This window comes from Artemia franciscana, chromosome 9 (genome assembly GCF_032884065.1).
Source record: "Artemia franciscana chromosome 9, ASM3288406v1, whole genome shotgun sequence".
In the NCBI taxonomy this organism is placed as follows: Eukaryota; Metazoa; Arthropoda; class Branchiopoda; order Anostraca; family Artemiidae; genus Artemia; species Artemia franciscana.
In genome coordinates this window covers 1,698,128-1,721,297 of record NC_088871.1, presented here as the reverse complement: position 1 = coordinate 1,721,297, position 23,170 = coordinate 1,698,128, and the positions used below count along the sequence as shown (strand labels likewise).

Here is a 23,170-nt window from a genome sequence, read left to right as displayed (position 1 = left end):
ATATAACTTGCATTGCGTTTAGTATTACCCTTCAAAGGCTACCAGCCTAATAAAATTTGACTCATTTTTGAAAAAGGGATGAAAGACGTCCTCAAAACTTAAAGAATATCAATGAAAATCACACCCTCAGACTGAGTATATTGGAAAAACCTACTAAGGAGTCTTCAAGCCCCTATCTGTAAAATTTTGAAATTTTGTGATTTTTGTTAGAAGAAAGATTATGGATGTGTGTTTTTTTCTCAGGGTGATGTATCAACAAAGTAGTCCTAAAATATCAGTAGAGGGATCGCTCAAACGGAAATTAAAAGTTGTTGTGCCATTTATAAGTGACCAAAGAATTTTAAGGGCAACTAAGCCCCCTCTCACTATCATTTTTCCCAAGATTGTCCGGTCAAAATTTTAAATAGCCATTTCATTCAGCGTATTTGAAAGGCTTAATAGCTGTACCTTGAAGATAACACGAACCCCCACAGCCCCTGGGAAATGTCATTTATTTATAAAATTCGCTCATTGTTTACGCATAGTATTTGTTACTGGGTAATATGCATACATTTTTGAGTGGTTGAGGGGGTGAATTTTTGCTGGGGTAATTTTCCATGGGGAGGGAAGTTTCCAGGAGGTGAACTATTCTGGAGAAATTTTACTCTGGGGAAATTTGCCAGGATTCCATCAAAAAAATTTGCCCTCTTTTCAACACCTGGCCCTTTCCGCTAAGATTCGAATTTTCTTCCTAATTCTTTAAAAACCACAACCGAAATACAAGGTTTGTTTGATTAGAACAACAAAACCCTTTTTTATGTACTAAAAAATATTAGCGTGAAGAGCAAGGTGTTGAAAAGAGATTAACCCCCTTTATATACGTAATAATTTCCGTTCCTTTAAGTCTCAGTGCTGCTCCTTCCTTTCAGCTGAGAAGGCTTGTTTTTTTATTTATTTAATTACTAAAAGGGTGGCACATCTTTCACTCCTCGCCCGAGTGGCTCCTCGTTTGATAATCATTTCATCAAAACTGCATATCTTTCATGCTGAGCTCGCGTTTAGTTGCGATAAGTTGATGATAAAGAGCAAAATACAATTGAAACAACCTTAAATTCGTTGAAGAAAGGAAGAACTTGCAGCATAGATTATTAGCCTAGCCTTTATTGATAAAAATGGGAGATGTTAAAGATTTTCTCATAAAACTATGCCAAAAGCAGAAATGGAGCGTGCCAGAATTTGATTTTCGACCTACTGGACCCAAGCATCGTTTAAGGTTTCTGTGTGAGCTTAGGGTATCGGACTTCCCTTATGTTGGTGCAGGTTTGTGCAATAGATTACATAGCTCTATTTATGTCAAATTTGTCTTTGCTTTCAAATCAGATGTTGTAAGTAAAGGTAATGTTTTGATTCCTGTGATGGTGCAGTGAGTGTGACATTAGCTTGATTGGCTAATACAGTACCCAAAGACATAACATTAATGTAGCCTAAGAACATTTCATGGTCAATGCAGAGACCTTTTTGGTTAAGAAGTATTGTTAATCTGGTTACTTATTTTAATGTCAAGTGTATGGTAGCCTTAGGAAAAAAAATAGACTAGCCTAGGTCTAGTCTACTTTTTAATTTCCCACCTAACCTTCTTTTCTAATAAGATAAACTATTGTAACAACCAGCATTTACAAAGGGGTATCAGGGTAATATTACAGTTTTTGTCATTGTAGGAAAGAAAGACACAACTGCCTAGGGATGACTCCATACTTTGCCCATCTTGTCTAAAGTTTGTGTGCTATTCTATTTGGTAAAGTTCTATTTCACCTACTTTTTGCTAGACTTTAAAAAGGGGTTAGATGAGAAAAATAGAACTTCCAGTAATGAATACATGGCAAAAGACATAGGCTACTCTTGAAATATATTACCAAGCTTCCATTTTAGCCCTCTTCTGATTTCTAAGATTTAGAAATTTGCCTGCTTGACCCATTGAAATTATGAAAAAAATTTATATTTTACCTTAACTTTCAGTGGTCAGTTCTCTTTTCTTTGATTTTACTTATGAAAATACAATTCATGTCATTTGAGCAGGGGTGAATCTAGAACAAAATTTTTGGGGAGGGATGCAATGTGACAAAAGTGCTAAGAATTGATCAAATTGATAAATTTATTCTATATAAAGGTAAAAATAAACAGGGAAAGAGGGCACCAGAAAATATCTTGGAGAGAGGTCCCCTTTAGATCTGCCAGTGTATTTGAGTAGAATTTTAAGCCATATGAATGTGTGTTTTTTTCTAAAGAAATGCTGATTTTTGAAATCTTATAAATTAGAACTAAGCAAAATTGAATAGCTGAAAAGTTTTCTCATGCATCTCTTAAGCAGAAAATCTGTTATGGGAGGTTTCAATTTCATAACACAAAGATTTGTAAAGGTCATCAAAAGCCACTGCCCTTTAGATTGAGTAGGAGTAGAGGCGGATATTTCAAAGTACCTTCTTGGGACATATTTTAGTCTGTAGACACATCTTTAAAAGTTTCATTTTCCTAACCTAACTGCTTTCCAAGATATCAAATAGTAGCTACACTAGAATCTTACCATCCAGTCATAAATTTCTACTAGATGTACTTTTTGTAACATATATTTGCTACAAGTTTTAGATTTTGGATAAAAGAGGCAGAGATATTTTATATGCTCACAGGAAATCTGACACATGTATTCTTTGTTGAATATTTTCTAAGTTATTAGGTTTTTTGGGCTGTAACTCATCTTGGGGGGGGGGGGGGGGGTTGCAATGTGATAAAGGTACAAAGAATTGATAAATTTATTCTATAAAAAGGAAAACAAAAAACAGAGAAAGAGGGCACCAGAAAACACCTTGGAGAGGGGCCCCCTCTGGATCTGCCAGTGTGCTTGAGTAGAATTTTAAGCCATTTCAATACAGTTTGTGTTTTTTTTTTCTAAAGAAATGTAAATGCTGATCTTTGAAATCTCATAAGACTGAGTGAAATTGCATAGCTGAAAATTTTTCTTGTGCATCACTTAAGCAGAAAATCTGTTTTAGGAGGTTTCAGTTTCATAACACAAAGATTTGTAAGGGTAATCAAAAGCCATTGCCCTTTAGATTGAATAGGAGTAAAGGTCTGTACTTCAAATTACCTTCTTGGGACATGGTATCAATTGGGGACATCCCCTTTCCTAGATATCAAAAAGTAGCTGCAGTACACTGGAACTTTACAGTCCATTCCAAAATTTCCACTAGATACCCTTTTTGTAACAAGTATTTGCTACAAGTTTTAGATTTTGGATAGAAGAGGCAAAGATGTTTTATTTGCTCACAGAAGATCTGATGCACACATTCTTTATTGAATATTTTCTAAGTTATTGGGTTTCTTGGGCTGTAAGTCTGTAGGATCAGACAAGTATGCCCTTGCTATTTGCATGGTAATTTTCATCATTAAATAACAGACAGTTATCTATAAAAAAAATCAAAATGGCCAACTCTAGATTTTTTTAGTAATGAATAAGTTCTTCTGAACCTGAAAAGTGGGATTTTCCAGAGGAATTTTGTTTGACATAAAAATTACAAAATATTCCAGTTTTATTATAGGAGATCTGCAGACTTCTTACTATTCTGGGTTTCAAAGCATGAAATGGCATGATCTCTGTTGTTGTCTTCTGATACTGATGATTGTAATTTTCTTTCACATATGATTTGAAATATATTCAAGAGTAGACTGGTCCTCCTGATATGGATTTAATAAGGTGTTCTGTTATTTAATTTGTAAATTAGAATTTGTCTCTCTAAGCAACTGCAGAAGATATTTCTTTAAAATAGAGTATCCTTGTAGATACCATGAAGTGACATAAGGCTAAAATGCAAGATCTCAAGCAGAGTGGTGTTAGTGATAGCAATAATGACAGTGTTCTAGATAGCATTAAGCTTGGTTTTTACTCCCAAAAAAGGGAAAGAGCTTGCTGTAAACCTAAAAAAATGCTCACTGCTGAACCATAGGCTGACCCCCTATGCAGCAAGAAAGTTAACTACATTGCCTGAAGATATCCACATTGGCTTAGCAACAGCACAGAGGCGATGTCATTTTTGTCAAGAAAATGCACCAAAATAACATGACTAACTCCATTTTTACTCCCTTCCTTGCTGCCATGACAAGAGGCCACTCAATGAAGCTGCAACAGGAGCCCTCCAGACATAGGGAGAGGACAAACTTTTTCTCAGTATGTGCTGTCCCAACTTGGAACAGTCTTTTTAATGAAACTGTCACTGGTGAATTGATTAATTCTTTCAAAAATTCATTTGATTTGGTGTGGGGTAATGCAAAATGGGAGTACCAGTAGGACACCACACCCACTAATTGTGTCACCTCATCAATTCAACAGCAAGATGTTCTGCAGGAGGATACAGTCCCTCTTATCTTGCTGTAAATATGATTTTAGGTATTTAAGGTAAATATGGAGAATCCTTATTATGGATCAGTTTGTGCTTCATCTCCTGTCTTGTGTATCAATAGTAGCCAACAACAAAATTGCCTATAGCCCTATCCCTGAAGGCATCAGAATATACCCAAAGTCAAAAATTCAAGTGGGTCTATACAAAAACTGCAAGAAAGGCAAAAGTAAAATTGATGGGAACACCAGAAAAAATAACATTAGAAGCAGAGACTAAGCTCAGACTCACAAAGAGCATGTCAAAGGTTTCATTCATTGCTGATGAAATTAGAGACATCATTTCAGACATGAGACAGACAGTCAGATGATGAGTGTACATGGTGGGAGTATCAGTGAGCTTGACATAAGCAAAAAATTTGCCATGTGGAAATTTTGTGCTTCTAAGGATTTTGGTGAGAATGAAGCCAAACTCTACTATTTACTATGGTGATGAAAAGTCTGGTAGGAAGCTCATCTGCCCTGAATGTTGAGATTGTACAGAAACTGACTTTCAAGATATTATGAAGCATCCTGCACAGGTTTCAATAGGAGGAAATGGGTGAACAACCAATGCTCTTGTATTTTGCCCAATTTCCATTGAATAAATTAAATGTTATAGTGAACTTGTATACTATCTTCTTCTTCTTTTTCAGCAGATGCAGGCTTTTCAGTGAGACTCTTCAGCCCTTTTCCTTTTGACTCACTCTGTGAGATGGACAGAGCTACTTAATAGGTTATTTCTTATTTATCTTGAATCTGCTTAGATATCATGCAGCAAATCTTTTGATTCAAGGAGTTGAAATATAAGAAGATAAACAGTGATTTCTGAGCTCTGTGTGCAGGTATAGTCAGCTAGACTCTTGGCTGATAGTGAAATTTGTGGTGTTTGAAGCATTCTAACAGTTAACATTGCAGGGTAAACTGTGCAGACGTCAGCATATTACATTCAAATAGGCAATGGTCAATTGTTTCATTTTTAACATTTCAGGATCTGCAAAGAGAGAAGAGGGAACTTCGCCACTTGAATTAGGGAACTGATATGAAAACACCTGAAAATTTAGCACATTTGAGCCCAACTGAATTCTATGATAAATCTTAGAAAGGTGCTTATTGAGGAAAGGTGATAGGACTGGTAGTCTCCAGCAGTAAATATCTCTAATGGGGATTAGTCTCCCACTTGGCTGGTCATATTTAAAGCATTTTTTTTTGCAATTTCATCTGCCATATGGTTACCAATTATACCTGAGTGGCTTGGAATATACTGGGGATAAGTTCTTATTTCTCTTGAAGCAAGATTATCAATAATCCTAAGACAATGAAATGTGTCAATATCTATCTTATACTGAGAAGCTAAGGAAAGCAGCCTAGACTTGATAGAGTCAGAATAAATTATAATATTTTTAAAATTAACAATCATAAATTCATTATCCATGAGGAACTCTAATACCATGATTATGGCTTTAACTCAGCAGACAATACAGACGCATTATCATATAATCTCTCACCCAAAGCGATATTATGAGTTGGAATAAACACTCCACTTGCCACTATCTAAATCAAATATTAAAATTATCTTATACATTATTACATGCATTAATTAATGAATGGCTGGAATAGTCCCGTGTGGGTCTTAACTCACCCCATGGTTGGGGTAACTTTAAATGCTTAAGAGGTCATATATTTTGGGTCTCACCAAGAAACAACTCAATAGTAGTCATTAAAAAAGAATCATCAAGAATAGTGAATATTTAAGCTATCTATATCTACAAAACGAAGTTTTTATCTTTAGAAAGATGCCTTGTAGGGGCAAAAAAACTCAATATATGCAGTTGTGTCTGCCTCTCCCTGTTGCTAGGATGAAAGTAAATATGCCGCTTATTGCCTATTTTACTCTTCTTCATAGGCTAATTCAATAGTTGCTATTAGGGAAATTACATTTTGAGTCCATATCTGGGTCCTGAAAGGTAAAAAGCTCAATAGCCTAGTAGCTATAAGTCTGAAAATATGTTTCTAGAAAAAATTGTTACTTGTAGCTGATTCAGGAATGATAATTATTATTTTTCTTAGTCTTAATGGTACACTGTTATTTTGAAAACTAATTTGCTGGAATTTTTAAAAAGACCCTGGAACCCCCCAATAGTGGCATCACTGCAAATCTCATGTTGTTTTTGAGGGATTTCTTGTTCTTCTTAAAAGTTTTTACCAAATTTGTTTTCATGATAACATTTTATTTTTAAGACTAATGTAAATGATAAGTGCCATATCTAAATCAGCTATCAATCAATCAATTTATTAATACTAAAAGAAAAACTATTAAAGCTATAAATAGTGACTTTTCTCATTACCTTGTTTTTTTTTAGAAATACATTTTTAAACTTTTTTTTGAGTCCTTTAAGGATTCAAAATGGACCCCCCTTCCAAGTAAGTATTGAATTATGAATGAGCAAAAAAACCATGTAATTTATTCACTTTCATCCTAGCTTGAAAACTGCAAATTAGCCTTATCTATGTGCAGCTGGGGCTAATGAAGAGGAAACAGTAAAATGTTGAAAATAAATTTAAAACCTTAAGATATGGTAGGCTATGTACTGACTTTACCCTCAACCTCTGTCCTTCCTAATGTGCAAATATATAGACCAGTTTATATATTTTCGATATATTTTTCTGTTATTTGATTGGTTACACCATTCTTTTTTTTCAAATAGCCAAGATTTAATGGCAATGAAGCAATATCAATTAAATCAGAAATGCATAGGTAACATATAATTTGGTCTTCAATTGAATAAACCCACAGTTTTACTGTTCAAGCACCCAATAGCAAAGTTGAATAAAAAAAAACACAAATTAAGGGAGAAAAAGGAAAAGAAGAAATTGAAAGTCTTTTACTATACAGTGTTAAAGATGAAACTTTACATTAGACATAGACATAGACATTTTTATTTTCATCCAAGACATATAAATTAAACAAACAATTTACCATTAACAGCCACTCTTAAGACAAAAGAGTCCTGACTGTGGCTGCAATTCTAACCACCATGAATCTGCTAAATCATTTCTTCATATCTTTCCCCCATCCCAAAAAAAAGAAGAAAAAAAAAATCCTTTGGGGGGGGGGGTAAAAAATAATTAAAATTAAATACTAAATAAATAAATACCCTTTCCTCTTATCACACTTCATTCCTTTTTAAAAAATGGAATTCAACCATTCCCTTGAATGATGCCAGACTTACTGCCACTCTGACCAATTCTGGAAGGTCATTACAGATGCTGACACCTATGTTCCTGAGAACAAATCCTGCTCTGATTGTATTTCTTCTCTCGTGAGTCAAATCCTCCAAATTCCTGGTAAAATAAGGGTGATAAAACGATTTAGTTTTAAAAAAATCATAAAAGTACTCAGGGCTTACCTTATTTACACTTTGAAAAACAATAATTGCTAGCTGGTAATCATGTAGCTCGCCTATGTTCAAAATATCATTCTTTCTAAAACACTCCACAGTATTTTCACAGTTTGAAATTTTCCTATGAGATGCAGTGCTTTGTTTTGTATTATTTGAGTTCTTTTATAGTTCATCACGAAATTACTTGCCCAAACAGAACAACCATATGTGATGTAAGGGTGCACAATAGCACTGTATAACAGTTTGACAACTGCTACTGGGAACACTTTTCAGCCTCCTCATCACTCCAAATCCTCTAGCTGCTTTTGCCAACACTGTTTCACCATGCTTCTTCCAAGACAAATTACAATCAATATAAAATCCAAGATATTTACAAAAAACACCTATGTTATGCTAACACCAATATAAAGCACATTTTCAAGAAGTTCAGGTACACCAGTTCTACTAAACATCATAAGATTCGTTTTTCTTGCATTTACTGCAATGGAGCTAAGAACTGTAAAAACATAAAGCCGAATAAGGATGTGGTTCGCTTTTTGCTCAACCTCTTTTGAAGTCCAGGCAAACACTGTGATATCTGTATCATTGGTAAAAGAGGTTAAAACTGAATCATTTAGGTACAATCGAAGGGTATCCACATATACCAATAAGAGTAACAGGCCAAGGACTGATCCTTGGGGAACACCACAATTTATAGGCATAGCTGCATTAGATATCACTCATCACCATCTTCATTTATCTTCCACACAGATAAGATCAAAACCAACTTAATGCTGTATCTTTAATTCCAAGGTTCCACAGTCTTTTCAGTAAAACTTCAAAATCCACAGTGTCAATTGCCTTTTTTAAATCAATAAAAATAGTTAGAGGGATCAAATTATTTTCTAATGCACTATTTACACAATCTAAAAGGTGATGAATGGCAAGCACTGTAGAATGACCTTTTCTAAAACCAAACTGCAAATCTGACAAAAACCCAAGCAAATTCATGTACTTGTATATTTTCTTATACACTACTTTTTCATAAATTTTTGAGAAGAGCAGTAGAATAGATATTGGTCTCCAGTTAGGAACGTATCTTTTATCGCCTCCTTTATGGAGGGGTATAACTTTTGCCTGCTTTAGTTTGTCAGGAAACACACCTTTTTGAACAGATAAATTGACTAGATATAATATCACAGATAAGAGATACATAGCAACTGCTTTAAATGCTTTAATGTTTAGGCCATCAACAAATCTGCATTAGATTTGATCGATTTCACTGCTTGGATAATGTCATCCATAGTACATTCAGTAAAGTGAAATGAGTGATGAAGACTGTGGTCATCACCAAACTCCTCAGTATCTAGCTGTCCACTTTGATCTTTTACCTCTTGGTTTATTTCCATTCCTATTTTGGTAAAAAACTTACAAAATTATTCACTAACTTCTTGCCTCCTACTCACAGTTCTTTCACCTATGACTAATCGTTCAGTTGATGCTGAATCCTTACCATTACCGAAAACGCTTTTAATAGTCAGCCAGGTCCCTCTAATGTCTCCTTCCTGCGATTTTAATTTCTCTCTGAAATACTTTCTCATTGCAGTTCATTGTGCAGAATTCACCCTATTTCTTGCCTTTCTGTACTCTTCCCAACTGTCATCACTCTCACAATTGAGATAATCTGAGAATAATTGGTCTCTCTTCTTCATCATTTCCGGTATCTCTTCCATAATCCATGGCTTCTGTGGTTGGTTTTTCTTCTTAGTTGCAGTTTTTAATGGGCAACACTGATCATAGATGGGAGACAATTTTATCAAAAGCAGTCGAGGGGTCTTCTTTCTCTGCCATGATACTGTGCTGATTTCTTCTTTAAATTTCCTGAGATTTTCAGCTTTCATCATTCTGAATTGAAGCTTAGTAGTGGTTTTATGTTTATAGCCAAATCTTTTAATGTTGCAAAATACTGGTAGATGGTCAGACCCAGGGTGTAAGACAACGTCAGCACAGCACTCCACAATTGCATCCAAAGAAAGGAAGATATTGTCAATCAGGGTTGCCAAATGATCTGTTATCCTAGTAGGAATTGAAACTGCAGGATAAAGGTTATGTGAAAGCATAAGGTTAAAAAAATCAAGGTTTACTCCTCCTAGATTTAAAAGATCCAAGTTCAAATCGCCTAAGAAAATACGCTGGAGTTTAGTACTTGACATCCTTTGAAGAAATCCATTGAATTCTCCAAAAAATTCATCTGGGTTTGTGCTGGGGAGCCAGTAAACCAAAGAAATGATGAACTTTCTATTTTTCTCTAACTCTATTTCTATTGATAAAGTTTCGAGCTTATCTTCATTCCAGAGAGTTAAATCATCTTGAATTACGTAATTAAAAGAATTTGCTAGCAGAAAAGTCAAACCTCCTCCTCTCATTGAACTCCTTGATTTCAATACAAGTTTATAACCTGGAAGAAAATGTGACAAGATGAAAGTGTCTTGAGTTACGAACGACTCGCAAATCCTTAGTACTTCTACCTTATTTTTATAAAGATCTAGCAGACAGGCGACCTCATGGTGGTTAGAATTCAAATGACAATTCCTATGAGCCACAGTCAAAGACTCAGATTGCCCAGGCATTTCGATATGACTTAAACAAATATATTTGCTACTCCACAGCGGCTTAAATTGATGACCCACAAAATCATTTGCTACCGGTAACGACAAAACATCTTCAATACGAAACGGCGAATTTTGCAGCAAGTCCAAATGGGATTGCTGCATATCATTATTTACTTGAACAGCCATTCATAATATAATACAGACCGCATTTGACGGTAAGGAAAGATACAGAAGAGGGACAAGGAAAAAATAAAAGACATAGTAAACTCCAACAAGACAAGAAAAAAAAAGAACAGAAACAAAAACCATTATCACTATCACTGATATTATAGAAGATCATTGATATCCCAAATACGCTGAATGGGACTATCACTAGACTGTTGCACAAAATCTCTCCCCTGATCTGACCATACACATCGGTTTCCAAATTTATCTCTGGCAACATTCATTAACTTGCACTTTTTCTTTGTGAGATTTTTAGATACAAAAATTCTACTATTTGCAAGATTCTTCTTCACTTTGAAAACGGTGCTAGCAATGTCCTTAGAACGAAATTTCACGAGCACGGGAGCCACCTTATCCGGTCTTTGTGAGTTAATAGAACCCAGACAGAACCAATGAACACTCACAATATCAGAATTTGCGATACTAGACAGGCCCATTTGGTCAAGTATATGATTAATAGCTGGATTTAGATTTTGCGATGGGTTCTGTTTCAGACCGTTAAATAAGAGAGAATCTAGCTTAGCTTCCTGCTCATAATCGTCAACTTTCGCCTCTAGTTGATTTACCTTGTTCTCTAGCATGCAAGTAACATTTGAGCTGTTTTTCAATGATGTTAAACTTTGGGCTAAATTCTACAATCATTGCATCATGTATTTCTGAAACCATGGTCTCTGTTGGAAACTTGGCAGCACTAGCCACTGGAGTTGACCCGGTCAATTTCAGTTTTTGGCTATTTTCTTTTCAATTGTCTCTGTCGGCTATTTGCTTTAACATTACAGTAGGATTGTAAGAATGTTTTTTGTGTTTGAAGAAAAATGCATCCAATCAGGGGAGATGATTGGAACCTTATGCAAGTATCATCAACTTGACATTCATAGCTCTGTGTCTTGAACGCACCAGGAAAATTTTAATCTCTAGTTAGAGGCAGGTCAAAGGAGCAGCCCTTACTTCTTTCCTTGTTGTAGTTATTATATATATTTGTGCATATGTTGTGGGGAAAAGTTAATCAAGATTCTAAAAGTCAATAAAAAAAAAAAAATATAAGGAAATCAAAATAACTGCAAACCTGTCCCTATCCTGAAAATATTTGAGCCCAAAACACCCAACACTATCAGCAGCCAAAACAATCCTATGTTAGAGGGGGGCAGCATACAACTGTTTAATTTGAAATTCAAAGTAAATATAAAACTTTCTCTTATGTTTTTTTTTTTAAGGAAAGTTATCTGTCATATCTCTAGCAGCAGCTGTCTTTAAAATAGGCCCTGGATTGTAGCTAGAAATCCTAACTAACCACAATCCAAGAATTAGTGGTGTTTCTAATATAGAGAATTTCTCTTCTAAATTTGTTTTTTATTTTCTTTTTTTCAGGTCCTTTGTGCTGACATTGAAAGATAAAATGTGTTTTTGGTAAGTCCCTTTACTGTTTGTGCTACTTTGCCTGGCAGGAAAGGGACTTACAAAATTGTTTTGATGTTTTTAATAGCAAAGCTTTGCTAATTGAAACATCATGTGAATCTCAGAGATAAAACTGAAACTAAAGAAGATGACATTTTAGGCTATATTGCCAAATCAAAACAATTTTTTTTATCCCTTTTTGAAGGAACTCCCTTTGTGGGAGCTTGTTTTAAAAAATAATGTGGATATTGAACACTTCATTCCTCTAAATGATAGGTTATGGAATAGCCTCTCTCTCTCACTTCACTTCCTGTCTCCATATTAATCTGATGAATCCCATTGTAGACTTTAAACATCAGGTTTGTTTTATCCTTTGAGCCCTCTCCCCCCCCCCTAGGTGGTTTCAAAGCATCTTTGAAAAATTAAATGGACAAAGCCATGGTTGACAAGGAAGAGAAGAAATGAAATGTATAGAACTCTTACAATTTATTGTCTATTGCCATTTTAATACAAGTGATAAACATTAAAATTGATTTAAAAATATAAAAAATAAAGAAATGAACAACAAATTAAGCAAAATGTTTGAATTAGAAGTGGAATTATTTATAGTATGATATACAGGGCTAACATGTTTTGAGGTTGATGGTGTTACATGGTTATTTTAGTTTTATTAAATAGAAATTATTGGATTTTTTTTCTTAATCAGAGAATTTTAAGGGAATGCTTGCTTAAAATTATAAGAATTGGCTAAGACTGTTTATTCCCTTGGAAAAACTATGTGTCATAATATCAATGTTCTCATTTAAGTTGTTGAACAAAAATTCTCTATATAAAATTAAAAGCTTTATTTTTGCTGTTCTTAGTTCTCTGTATAAAACTAAAAACTCTATTTTTGTTGTTCTAAAAAAGTTTTTAAAAGAAGTGATAGAATCACAAGGGATTTTGCATAAAAATATACAACATTCCAAAGTCATATTCCTATGTAGTTTTGCGTTTTGGTTACTAACAATAGCAGGCAGCATTATGACAGTCACAGATTTTAATATTGATCGTTACTATTGTTTTGAAAAATAATCATCTGATTGCCATGGATGATGACTCTATTTGTCCTATGTGCAAGTGATCTGAGCTGTTTTTATCAATACTTGTATATTTCTTCAAGATTACAAGGCACTGCATTGGATGCTATATATTTACAGAGGCGCCATTTGGGGGGGGGGGGGGGGTTAGGGTGGGCAAATGCCCACCCCTGATTTTCCAGGGGGCCCAAGCTTCCACCACAAAGGGCCCTTTTCTGTCCATAATTATCCATTATGTCCAACATAATCCATTCTGTTCAAATGCTTTGAACTAACTGCACGCCTATTAGCCAAAGAACGTAATTACCTGACGACCCTTGGGGTAATTACGGTATTTGCTATTAATCATTGTTAACTTTGAAAGTGGGTTAGATTCATAATTAAAGTCTCAAGTTCTGTCAAATGCCCCATGCCCACCCCAAGATTTGTCCCAAATGGCGCCTCTGTATATTTGGCATTCTCAGATGGTTTATCTTATTAAAACTCTTGATTAAATATTTTAAAAAGTTCCAATTTGTTAACCAGATTATTTATAATATTTGTTATAACTAGGAAATGGAAAATGATTAACAATTTCATTTATGAAATCCAAATTTTGTGTGCTAAAATAAACTCCTTACTTTGGAAATAGTATTTTATTGTATTCTTTTTATTAGAACTATGCTTTTACTTGTCTTGTATTCATTTATTATGTATTGCTTTTTGGCTTGTTTATACATTATATAATTTGAGAAACGATGGGGAAAAACAAAAACAATAGTGACGAGAAAAAGCAATTTAATTGGGATAGCAATAGTAGTTGTGGTAGTTTTAATAATAACTTATAATCAGAAAAACAAATATAAAAAAACTTTTCATACCAAAAATGTTGCTTGCAGGAGTGTGCTACTTGCAAAAAGAAAAAAAAAACAAAAAGAAAAACAAATATATTCTATAAGAAGTATGAGGGTGAAACTGTGTACTGAAAAATACTTTGGTAAATATTTCGTACATATTAAAACTACACAATATCATGTTCAATAATAAACCATTTCAGCCTGAAAAATATAAATGATAATTAAAGAACTTGCTTTCCACTTTAGACAAAACTTTCATAATAACAAGAAAGGATTTCAGTGTCTCCAGAATTAGAAATACGGTAAATAATAATTAGTTTGTTTTTAATCCATAACAGTTTACAGTATTACAGCATACAGTAGTAAATTGATACATTTTAGGAAATTCTACTAATAAGAAAGATGCTCAGGCTAATGCCTGTCAAGATTTTGTCAATTATTTGGTTCGTCAAGGAAAAGTTGATCCTAAAGACTTGCCTGAAGGAACAGTAGCTCCTGATGCTGTCCCAGTTCCTGGATCTCAGCCTTCAGGACAGCCAGGAACTGATCTTGGGCTTGGTCGACCTATGTTTCGAGAGGGATTTGGACCACAGGTATTGTCTATTTTATTTCTTTCTGCTGCTTATTAAGTTTTATACAGATCACCAAAAGTGCAGGCTTTTAAAATCTGTACCTGACAATCAGAAGAACTTCTTGAGAAGAAAAAATTTCCTGAGAAAGAGGAGCAGTTTTTAAATATTTTTTTATTATTTTAAACTGTAATAACCATACATCAGAAACATTTGGTACTTGCTGTCCCTGTAAAGATGCCTGTCCCTGTAAGATGCCTGTCCCCTGTACCCCTCCAAAAAATTGAAATTATTCCATTTTGCTAGCTAAAGCAAATTTTTTTTCCTTAAAGAAGGAAAATTTGTTAATTCGTTTTTACCTGGATATGATGGGAACTTTTGTTCTTTCTTATTGCAGGATTTTGATAATGTGTTATCGTTTGATAACGTAAAAACTTTTGATAACGTGTTCACAAAGAAGTATTTATTTGGATAAAATCTTGTTTAAACTGACAAATATGATGATTTATGTACTATCAGATTATAAAAAAAAATTGCTGTTCAGGTTGAACAAGTTTTCTGGCAAGAACACGAATTTTGTACTAATGAAAACAAGGTCTCATAGGAAGCCTTGTGTATGTGGGTATGTTGTTCTTGATCTTATGATTTCAAATGAAAACAAGCAATTAAAGTCCACAGTACACATTCACTTAGATTAATAATAGATCAGTCAAGAAAAAAATAATTCAAAATTCTAGTTTACAAATGTTACAAACTTAAATTATATTTACACATTTTATATACATGCCATTTATATATTTTATAATAAATATTATTTATATATATGTGTATATATATATATATATATATATATATATATATATATATATATATATATATATATATATATATATATATATATATATATATATACATGTATACATATATATACAGTCAATGTCATTGAGAAAAGTTTAATTTTGTTATTACGGCAATTTATCAGATACAATTCCGCAAAGAATTTCGAGCTTCTCAGAAGAAAGTATACTTTTGGTGTCTTGGTTCTTGGACTTCAAAATTTTAGGAGACATGGTCGTCAAAATTATATTTTTATGTGGGATATTAGGTTAAAAAATGTCCAAATCAAGGGGGAGTGACCCAACCCCCCTGTCCACGAATGACAGATCTATGTGTGACCTCAAAACTGATTGCTAATTCAAGAACACCTTGACGAGGTGAAGGGGGCGGGGTAAACCCTAATTGGGAAAACTTTGCTTGGTTACATATTTATGCTTTATCATTGTTTGATCTATGCTTCCCATGTAGATATAAGCATGAACTTTTAAATGCGCTAATTCATATCTCTCCATGAACTTGTAGTTACCTGCTAGCCCCAACGGAAAAAAAAAGAAAGGAGACCCAGCGCTGCTACTCATGGCAAGAACTGGATTTCCTTGGTTATGCTGATGGCAAGTACCCTTTCTGGACAGAGGAAATGTTTCTGAAGTGATATAAGAACTTCATAAGTAAATATCACCAGCACGCAATTCTCATACTTCAGAAGTTGAAACCGGTCAGTTTACCCTTATTAGAGTAAAATATTTAGGAGATTTAGGCTTTCTATGTAGATGATTGGGAGACATTGCCTAGGACTTAGCTTGGAATGTGTTAATTTAGTCCATATTTGGGCAAATATGAACAACAAATCCATATTTCAGGGTTTCGAAACATATTTAACTGGAATTTACTCACTGAAAAGTTACAATTGTGGCTGTTAGTTCTAGGTTGAGAGAAAGTTATGCTTGTTCAAGATGCACTCTTATATTCTCAGTGATTTTTTCCGTTGTTTATAGCAAATGGGAGAGGCATATCAGCCCTATGGTAGACCTGTTCATGATGTCTCTATCTATATTGAACAGAACAAGAAACAGATGGCAGAAGCTGAGGACTTAGATGTCAATGCTGCTATTCATGGTAATTGGACGATTGAAAATGCCAAGTCCAAACTGCATCAGTTTATGCAGGTAAAAGACCTGTTTTTTTTTTTTTTTTTTTTTTTTTTTTTTTTTTTTTTTTTTTTTTTTTTTTTTTTTTTTTTTTTTTTTTTTTTTTTTATTCAGTTTTCGATCTGCTGTGTGTTCATAAGAGCTGTTTCTCATTATTACCTTTTTACGTAAGATTGAATTAAAAAATTCTCTAAACTATTTTTTCAAAGAAAAATAAAGAGCTCAAGTTAGCTAAAAATTAGCAGAAATAAAGTCCAATGGTTTCCAAGCGTAAAGCTACCTAAAATCACCACCAAGAAATAAATAAAACTCGAAACGAACAATAAATAACCGAGTCAAACTCAAAACGAGCAAACTTATCATGTGTAGGGCTGACAACCCCCACGCCCTCTCAAGATTAGCACATAATTAGCACTTAACTGGAAAAAAACAAAACAAAAAACGAATGACCATGGCTTAACAGTTTAATATACATATACAAATATTTATTCCTTAAAGGTTTAATAATTTTTATTAAAGTAAAACAAAAGTGAAATCATTTTAAATATATTTTGTTTTGAAACATGCATATCTTTCTCAATAACATATACCATATGTAAACAGTAAACGAATTGCTTAACTTCGGACTTTATTCTGGGGGTATATTCACGTCCCCAAAGCTATAATTACAGGATCTTTCAACAAAACTGAAGAGAGTAAACATCTTAAGATTTTGATTGGATGTTTGTTTTGGAAAATGATGGTCCTGGGAGGGGCGGGGGGAGGCTGGTTGTCCTCAATTCCTTCTTGAGTCTTGAAAAGAGCAATATAATTTTCAATATTAAGTCAAAGGAGCCCTATCCAAAGTTTATGCGACCACCCATTCCATAAAAACCTTACATGGTTTCGGGGCAGGTGGCCTCGGCAGCGGGGGCAACCTTTGCCCCGAGCTCTGAGAGGCTATTTCAGGCCTGGAGGCCATTTTATGCGGTCTTTAGACTATTTTGAACAAAATGGCTATCTCAAAATTTCTATTGGATGCATTTGGGAAAAAAAATATGAGGGGCGACTCTTAAAAAGGACTCATAAAACTCTTAAAATTTTGCCTTTGAAAGGACACCAGGACTTCTGATTTCCAATTGAATGAGCCACATTAAAAGTTTATACGACTACCCCTTTCATAAAACCTTAAATATTAACAATGAACAACTAATATAACTTATAACCCTTGCCCTGAGAGCTGTAAGGGGGGTGGGGGTTGTAATCCCCTTTCAAATTACTGGACCTTTCAAATATGCTAAACAAAATGGATATCTCAACAACTATCTAAACAAAATAGGTTTCTACAACAACCCTTTCTATACAAACTTTATGTGCCCCCATTGCATAACTTACAACCCTTGCCCTGAGGGCTCTGGTGATCTTCATCCTCAAAGCAGAATTGTCGGACCGTTTAACTACGCTGAAAATAATGGATATCTCAAAATTTTGATTGGATGTGTTTGGGGAAATGATGGGTGACAGGGGGGGGGTTGCTAGTTGCCCTGCAAACTTTTTGACTATTAAAAGGATATTAGAACTTCCAAAATCCAATCCAATCAGCCCTCTCCTGAGTTTAGTGACCACCCCTTCATAAAACCCCTTCCCTGAGGCATAACTTAAAGCCCTTTTCCTCTGGGCTTTGGGGGGTGGGGTGGGTAAATCTTTAAATACATAATTATTGGACCTTTCCACTAGGGTGAACAAAATAACTATCTCAAAATTTTGATTCGATGTATTTGAAGAAACGAAGGGCGTGGGGGGGGGGGTTGGTTGTCCTCCTTTCATTTTCGACTAATCAAAAGGGTAATAGAACTTGGAATTACCAATCGAATGAGCCCCTTTCAAAGTTTCTACGACAAATCCTTCTATATGTAGTGCCCTGGTCTTAAAAAAAATATATAATACAATGTGCCAACATCGCTCTTTACATAGGCAGTGCAATGCGCTGGCTTTGATTTTTGATTTATTTTTTGAACAAATGGCCATCTCAAAATTTCTATCCGATGCATTTTAGAAACATACGACAGGTGGGGGAGGGGGTAGCTGCTCTCCAATCACTTTGACTCTTAAACGAGTACTAGAACTTCTGATTACCTATCCAATGAGCCCCATCTGATTTTTATATGACGACCCTTTCCACGAGAGCCTTATGTGCTCCCTGGGCACCTACAACCCTTACTCTGAGGACTGTGTGGGTGGGGGTTGTCATACTTAAAGACATAATTTTCGGACTTTTAAACTACACTAAACAAAATGGCTATCTCAAAATTTTGATTGAATGTGTTTATAGAAATGATGGGCGAGGGGGGGGGATGATTGCCTTCAATCACTTCCGAGCATTAAAAAGAAATTCTACTATGCAAGTATAGAAGGATGGCTTCCTATGGTACAGTGGCCAAGTATTAAATTGTTTTACTATCAATTGCCCAGGAGACAATTTATAGGTCTTGTATTTTGTGGCAAAGTAATAAAGCATTAGGTTGTATATATGATGCATTTAAAAACTAAGCGACTGGCTTGTATAAAAAAAAGCCACTGACCGGGTCTTAGGAAATAAAAATGGCTTATATTTTATTAAAAAGGCAGCGAATTTTGAGACTCACTTAAAAGAACTTGACTTGATGAAGAATTGCTTTACCAGAGAAAAAAAATTCCTTAAAGACATTCTATAATAACTGAGGATGCAAAATCAGTTGTTTTCTTTCACCACCATGGCGCAGTATAATTTTTAATAGTTGTGAGAGTCGGTATTTGGTGCTTAAATTATTTAATGTGTACAAGAATGAGTTTTTTTTTTTTTTTTTTTTTTTTTTTTTTTTTTTTTTTTTTTTTTTTTTTTTTTTTTTTTTTTTTTTTTTTTTTTTTTTTAAGAGTGGTATCTGCTGTTTCAAGGCTTATTTTTTGTCTCTTTCAATCTTTATTGTGGACCCTTCTTCCTTCAAATACTGTCTGTCCTTTTTATGCATACTCCTTTTATGATCCATAATTTCTAAATCGCTGTACTGTGTATTTCATGCAAAATTAAGGATGTGGTAATTTTGCAGAAGATTGTAGAAGTTATGTAATTTTGTGGAATAGTGGGCCCTGAATCCCATCCCTGTGTTGGGTACATGCCTGAATACAGCAATTACTATTGTTCTCTTTTTACCCGACTCAGGATGTGGATTAAGAATATATGTGTTTGGTCTAAAGGACTTGCTTATAAAAGAGTAGAGACCAGATTCTGCAAAAATTTGGATCTTACAGAAAATTAAAAGCATGACCATGATATTGGAATTAAAAATTTTTGCGTAACTCTGGGTTAAAAACGAAATTTTGCAGAATTTGGCCTCTGTTCCCTTATCTCTAATGTATATTTTATAATGTTCAAAAATCTCTATCTCTGTATCCATTGAGAATTAGCTTGCTCAAATCGGTCCAATCTGTCCGGCTCGGAACACTGAATCTTTGGGAAAGACTGTACTTAAACAAAACTATTGTTTTTTAGGAAAACCGAATAACTGCTGAATATCGCTACAGTTCAGTTGGGCCTGATAACAGCCGAAGCTTTATTGCTGAAATGAGTTTTTATGTAACTAAACTGAGTCGTCAAATAACGGCGAGAGAAGCAGGCTCCAACAAAATGGCGGCTTCAAAAAGCTGTGCTCTATCCCTTGTTAGGCAACTTTTTCACTTCAATGTTATTCCAGCTTTTGCAGGTAAGTCATTTAAATCTATTAAAATGAATCTCTACTAATTGCAAGCAGTATTTTTTGGAAATGTTGGGTATAGATTTAGTGGTTAGCCTCTTAGATACATTCAAGATCACACTGGCTACACATGACAATAAATAACCGAGAAAACGGAGGTAATATGAGCCAGTAGAATGAAAAGAATCGAAAAGGACAACAGAAAGTATTTCGGCTAGGAATTCCGCCAAGCCATCTTTAGTGCTTAAAAGCCGAAGAAGGTCCTTCAGTAACAATTTCCCTGGTGGAGATGCTTGCCAAAATATCTGCTTTTGTCATTTTCGCTTTTTTCTATACACTGGCTGATATTACCTTCGTTTATTCGGTTATCATAATGTGCAGAAAAGTTGTCGTCAATGGATATACCCGGTGCTTCCACTTTCAACCACGTTTTCCCATTTTTTTCACATTTTTTATGCATAAATAAATGTATTTTGTAGAGCGAATTTTCCATAGACTTACTCTTTTTTTTTCGCCAATTTTTGCCATTCTCTTGCTTTTGTTGTGAAACTATTCTACAGAAAAGAGGTAATCTATGGAAACTTCATTTATTTAAAAAAAAAGTAGGGAAAAGGCAATGAATGTTGAAGGGCCAGGAATGTCTGTTGACTACAATTTTGTATTTAATATATTTTCTTCTGAAGTGGCCAACCCTTAAAGTAATTCTTTTGGTTGTCACTTTCTTCCATTTATTTCTTTTCTTCATGTATTTGGTCTTCAGTACAGACCAAAGGTATTGTTGGGCGGTGAAAATGAACGGCGCCCATTGTCATCTTTTTTTTAGCACACATATGAAACCATCTATGAATTTAAAAATAAAGTTAATATATGAAGTGTTATTCTACTTTGGTAAAAATTCCTTAAAATTGAAGTTTGTGGCAACGAAGCATGTATAAAGAAGGACCTTTCCGCTAAAAATCTAAAAAGAAAAAAGGATCTTGGGAAAAATGTACGTACCAAAAGATTTTAGTTTTTATGGTCGTCAAGTTGAGTTAGTTGTCATCGCAACAACAGCTGTATTAGATATCCTAGCAATATTAAAACTCAAGACAAACAGAAAGATTCCAGCAAATGAATGTCCGACATCTGTATTAGCAACAACAGCTGTGTTAGCTATCTTTGCAACATATATATTAGCAACATAAGCAACAACAGCTGTATTAGCTATCTTAGCAACATTAAAACTCAAGACAAACAGAAATATTCCAGCAAATGAATGTGCAACATTTGTATTAGCAACAACAGCTGTGTTAGCTATCTTTGCAACATATATATTAGCAACATTAAAACTCAAGACAAACAGAAATGATTTGGCGAGTCAGGTGCTTCTGGACGTGCTAGGACGATGAAAATCGGTAGGCGTGTCAGGGACCTGCACAAATTGACTTGATAAAGTTATTTTCCTAGATTCGACCATCTGGGGGGCTAAAGGGAGAGGAAAAATTAGGTATTTATAACTTACGAGTGGGTGATCGGATCTCAATGAAATTTGATATTTAGAAGGATATCGTGTCTCAGACCTCTTATTTTAAATCCCGACCGGATCTGGTGACATTGGGGGAGTTGGGAGGGGGAAACCTGAAACTTATAAAACACTTAGAGTGGAGGGATCGGGATGAAACTTGGTGGGGAAAATAAGCACAAGTCCTAGATTTATGATTGACATAACCGGAAAGGATCCGCTCTCTTTGGGGTAGTTGGGGGGGGGGGGTTAATTCTGAAAAATTAGAAAAATGTGAGGTATTTTTAACTTACGAACGGGTGATCGGATCTCAATGAAATTTGATATTTAGAAGGAGATCGTGTCTCAAAGCTCTTATTTTAAATCCCGACCGGATCTGGTGACATTGGGGGGGGGGGGAGTTTGGGGATGGGGGAACCTAAAATCATGAAAAACGCTTAGATTGGAGGGATCGGGATGAAACTTGGTGGGAAAAATAAGCAGAAGTCTTAGATACGTGATTTACATAATTGGAACGGATCCGCTCTATTGGGGGGGGGGGAGGTATTTCTGAAAAATTAGAAAAAATGACGTATTTAACTTACGAAGGAGTGATCGGATCTTCATGAAACTTCATATTTAGAAGGACCTCGTAACTCAGATCTCTTATTTTAAATCTCAACCGGATCCAGTGTCATTGGGGGCAGTTTGGGGGGGGGGCGGAAATCTTAGAAAATACTTAAAGCGGTGAGATCAGGATGAAACTGGATGGGAAGAATAAAAACCTGTCTAAGATACGTGACTGACATAACCGGACCGGATCTGCTCTCTTTGGTGGAGTTGGGGGGAGATTTTGAAAATTGATGTATTTTTAACTTATGAAAGGGTGACCAGATCTTAATGAAATTAATATTTAGAAGGATTTTGTGCTTTAAAGCTCTAATTTTAAATTCCGACTAAATCCTGTGACATTTGGGGGAGTTGGAGGGGGAAACCGGAATTCTTGGAAAACGTGAAAATTGGTTTTTTTTAATCATACGAATAGGTGATCGGATCTTATTGAAATTTGATATTTAGAAGGAATTCATGTCTCAGAGCTCTTATTTCAAATCCCGGCCAGATCTTTTGACATTGGGGGGAGTTGGAGGGGGAAATCTTGGAAAACACTTGGAGTGGAGGAATCGGGATGAAGCTTGGTGGATAGAATAAGCAAATGTCCTTGATACGTGATTGACGGAACCGTACTGGATTTGCTCTCTTTGGGGGAGTTGGGGGCAGGGGTTCAGTGATTTGGCGAGTCAGGTGCTTCTGGACGTGCTAGGACGATGAAAATCGGTAGGCGTGTCAGGGACCTGCACAAATTGACTTGACAAAGTTGTTTTCCCAGATTCGACCATCTGGGGGGCTAAAGGGAGAGGAAAAATTTTGTATTTATGACTTACGAGTGGGTGATCGGATCTTAATGAATTTTAATATTTAGAAGGACATCGT

At 34.9% G+C, this 23,170-nt stretch overlaps 1 protein-coding gene across 2 annotated transcripts in view; it reads left to right on the top strand.

Annotated features, from left to right (window-relative positions):
* Positions 1-1,075: 1,075 nt before the first annotated feature.
* LOC136030870 (dosage compensation regulator mle-like) overlaps positions 1,076-23,170 on the top strand; it is a 38,060-nt gene continuing 15,965 nt past the window's right edge. Inside the window, exons 1-5 of one of the 2 annotated variants that reach the window (XM_065709932.1) lie at positions 1,098-1,299; positions 11,994-12,032; positions 14,317-14,528; positions 16,337-16,507; positions 19,998-20,208. In XM_065709932.1, coding sequence (XP_065566004.1) covers positions 14,502-14,528; positions 16,337-16,507; positions 19,998-20,208 — 409 coding nt within the window. In that variant the 5' untranslated portion in view covers positions 1,098-1,299; positions 11,994-12,032; positions 14,317-14,501. Of the gene's footprint in view, positions 1,300-11,993; positions 12,033-14,316; positions 14,529-16,336; positions 16,508-19,997; positions 20,209-23,170 lie in introns of both variants that reach the window. The other variant, XM_065709931.1, reaches the window with a different exon arrangement.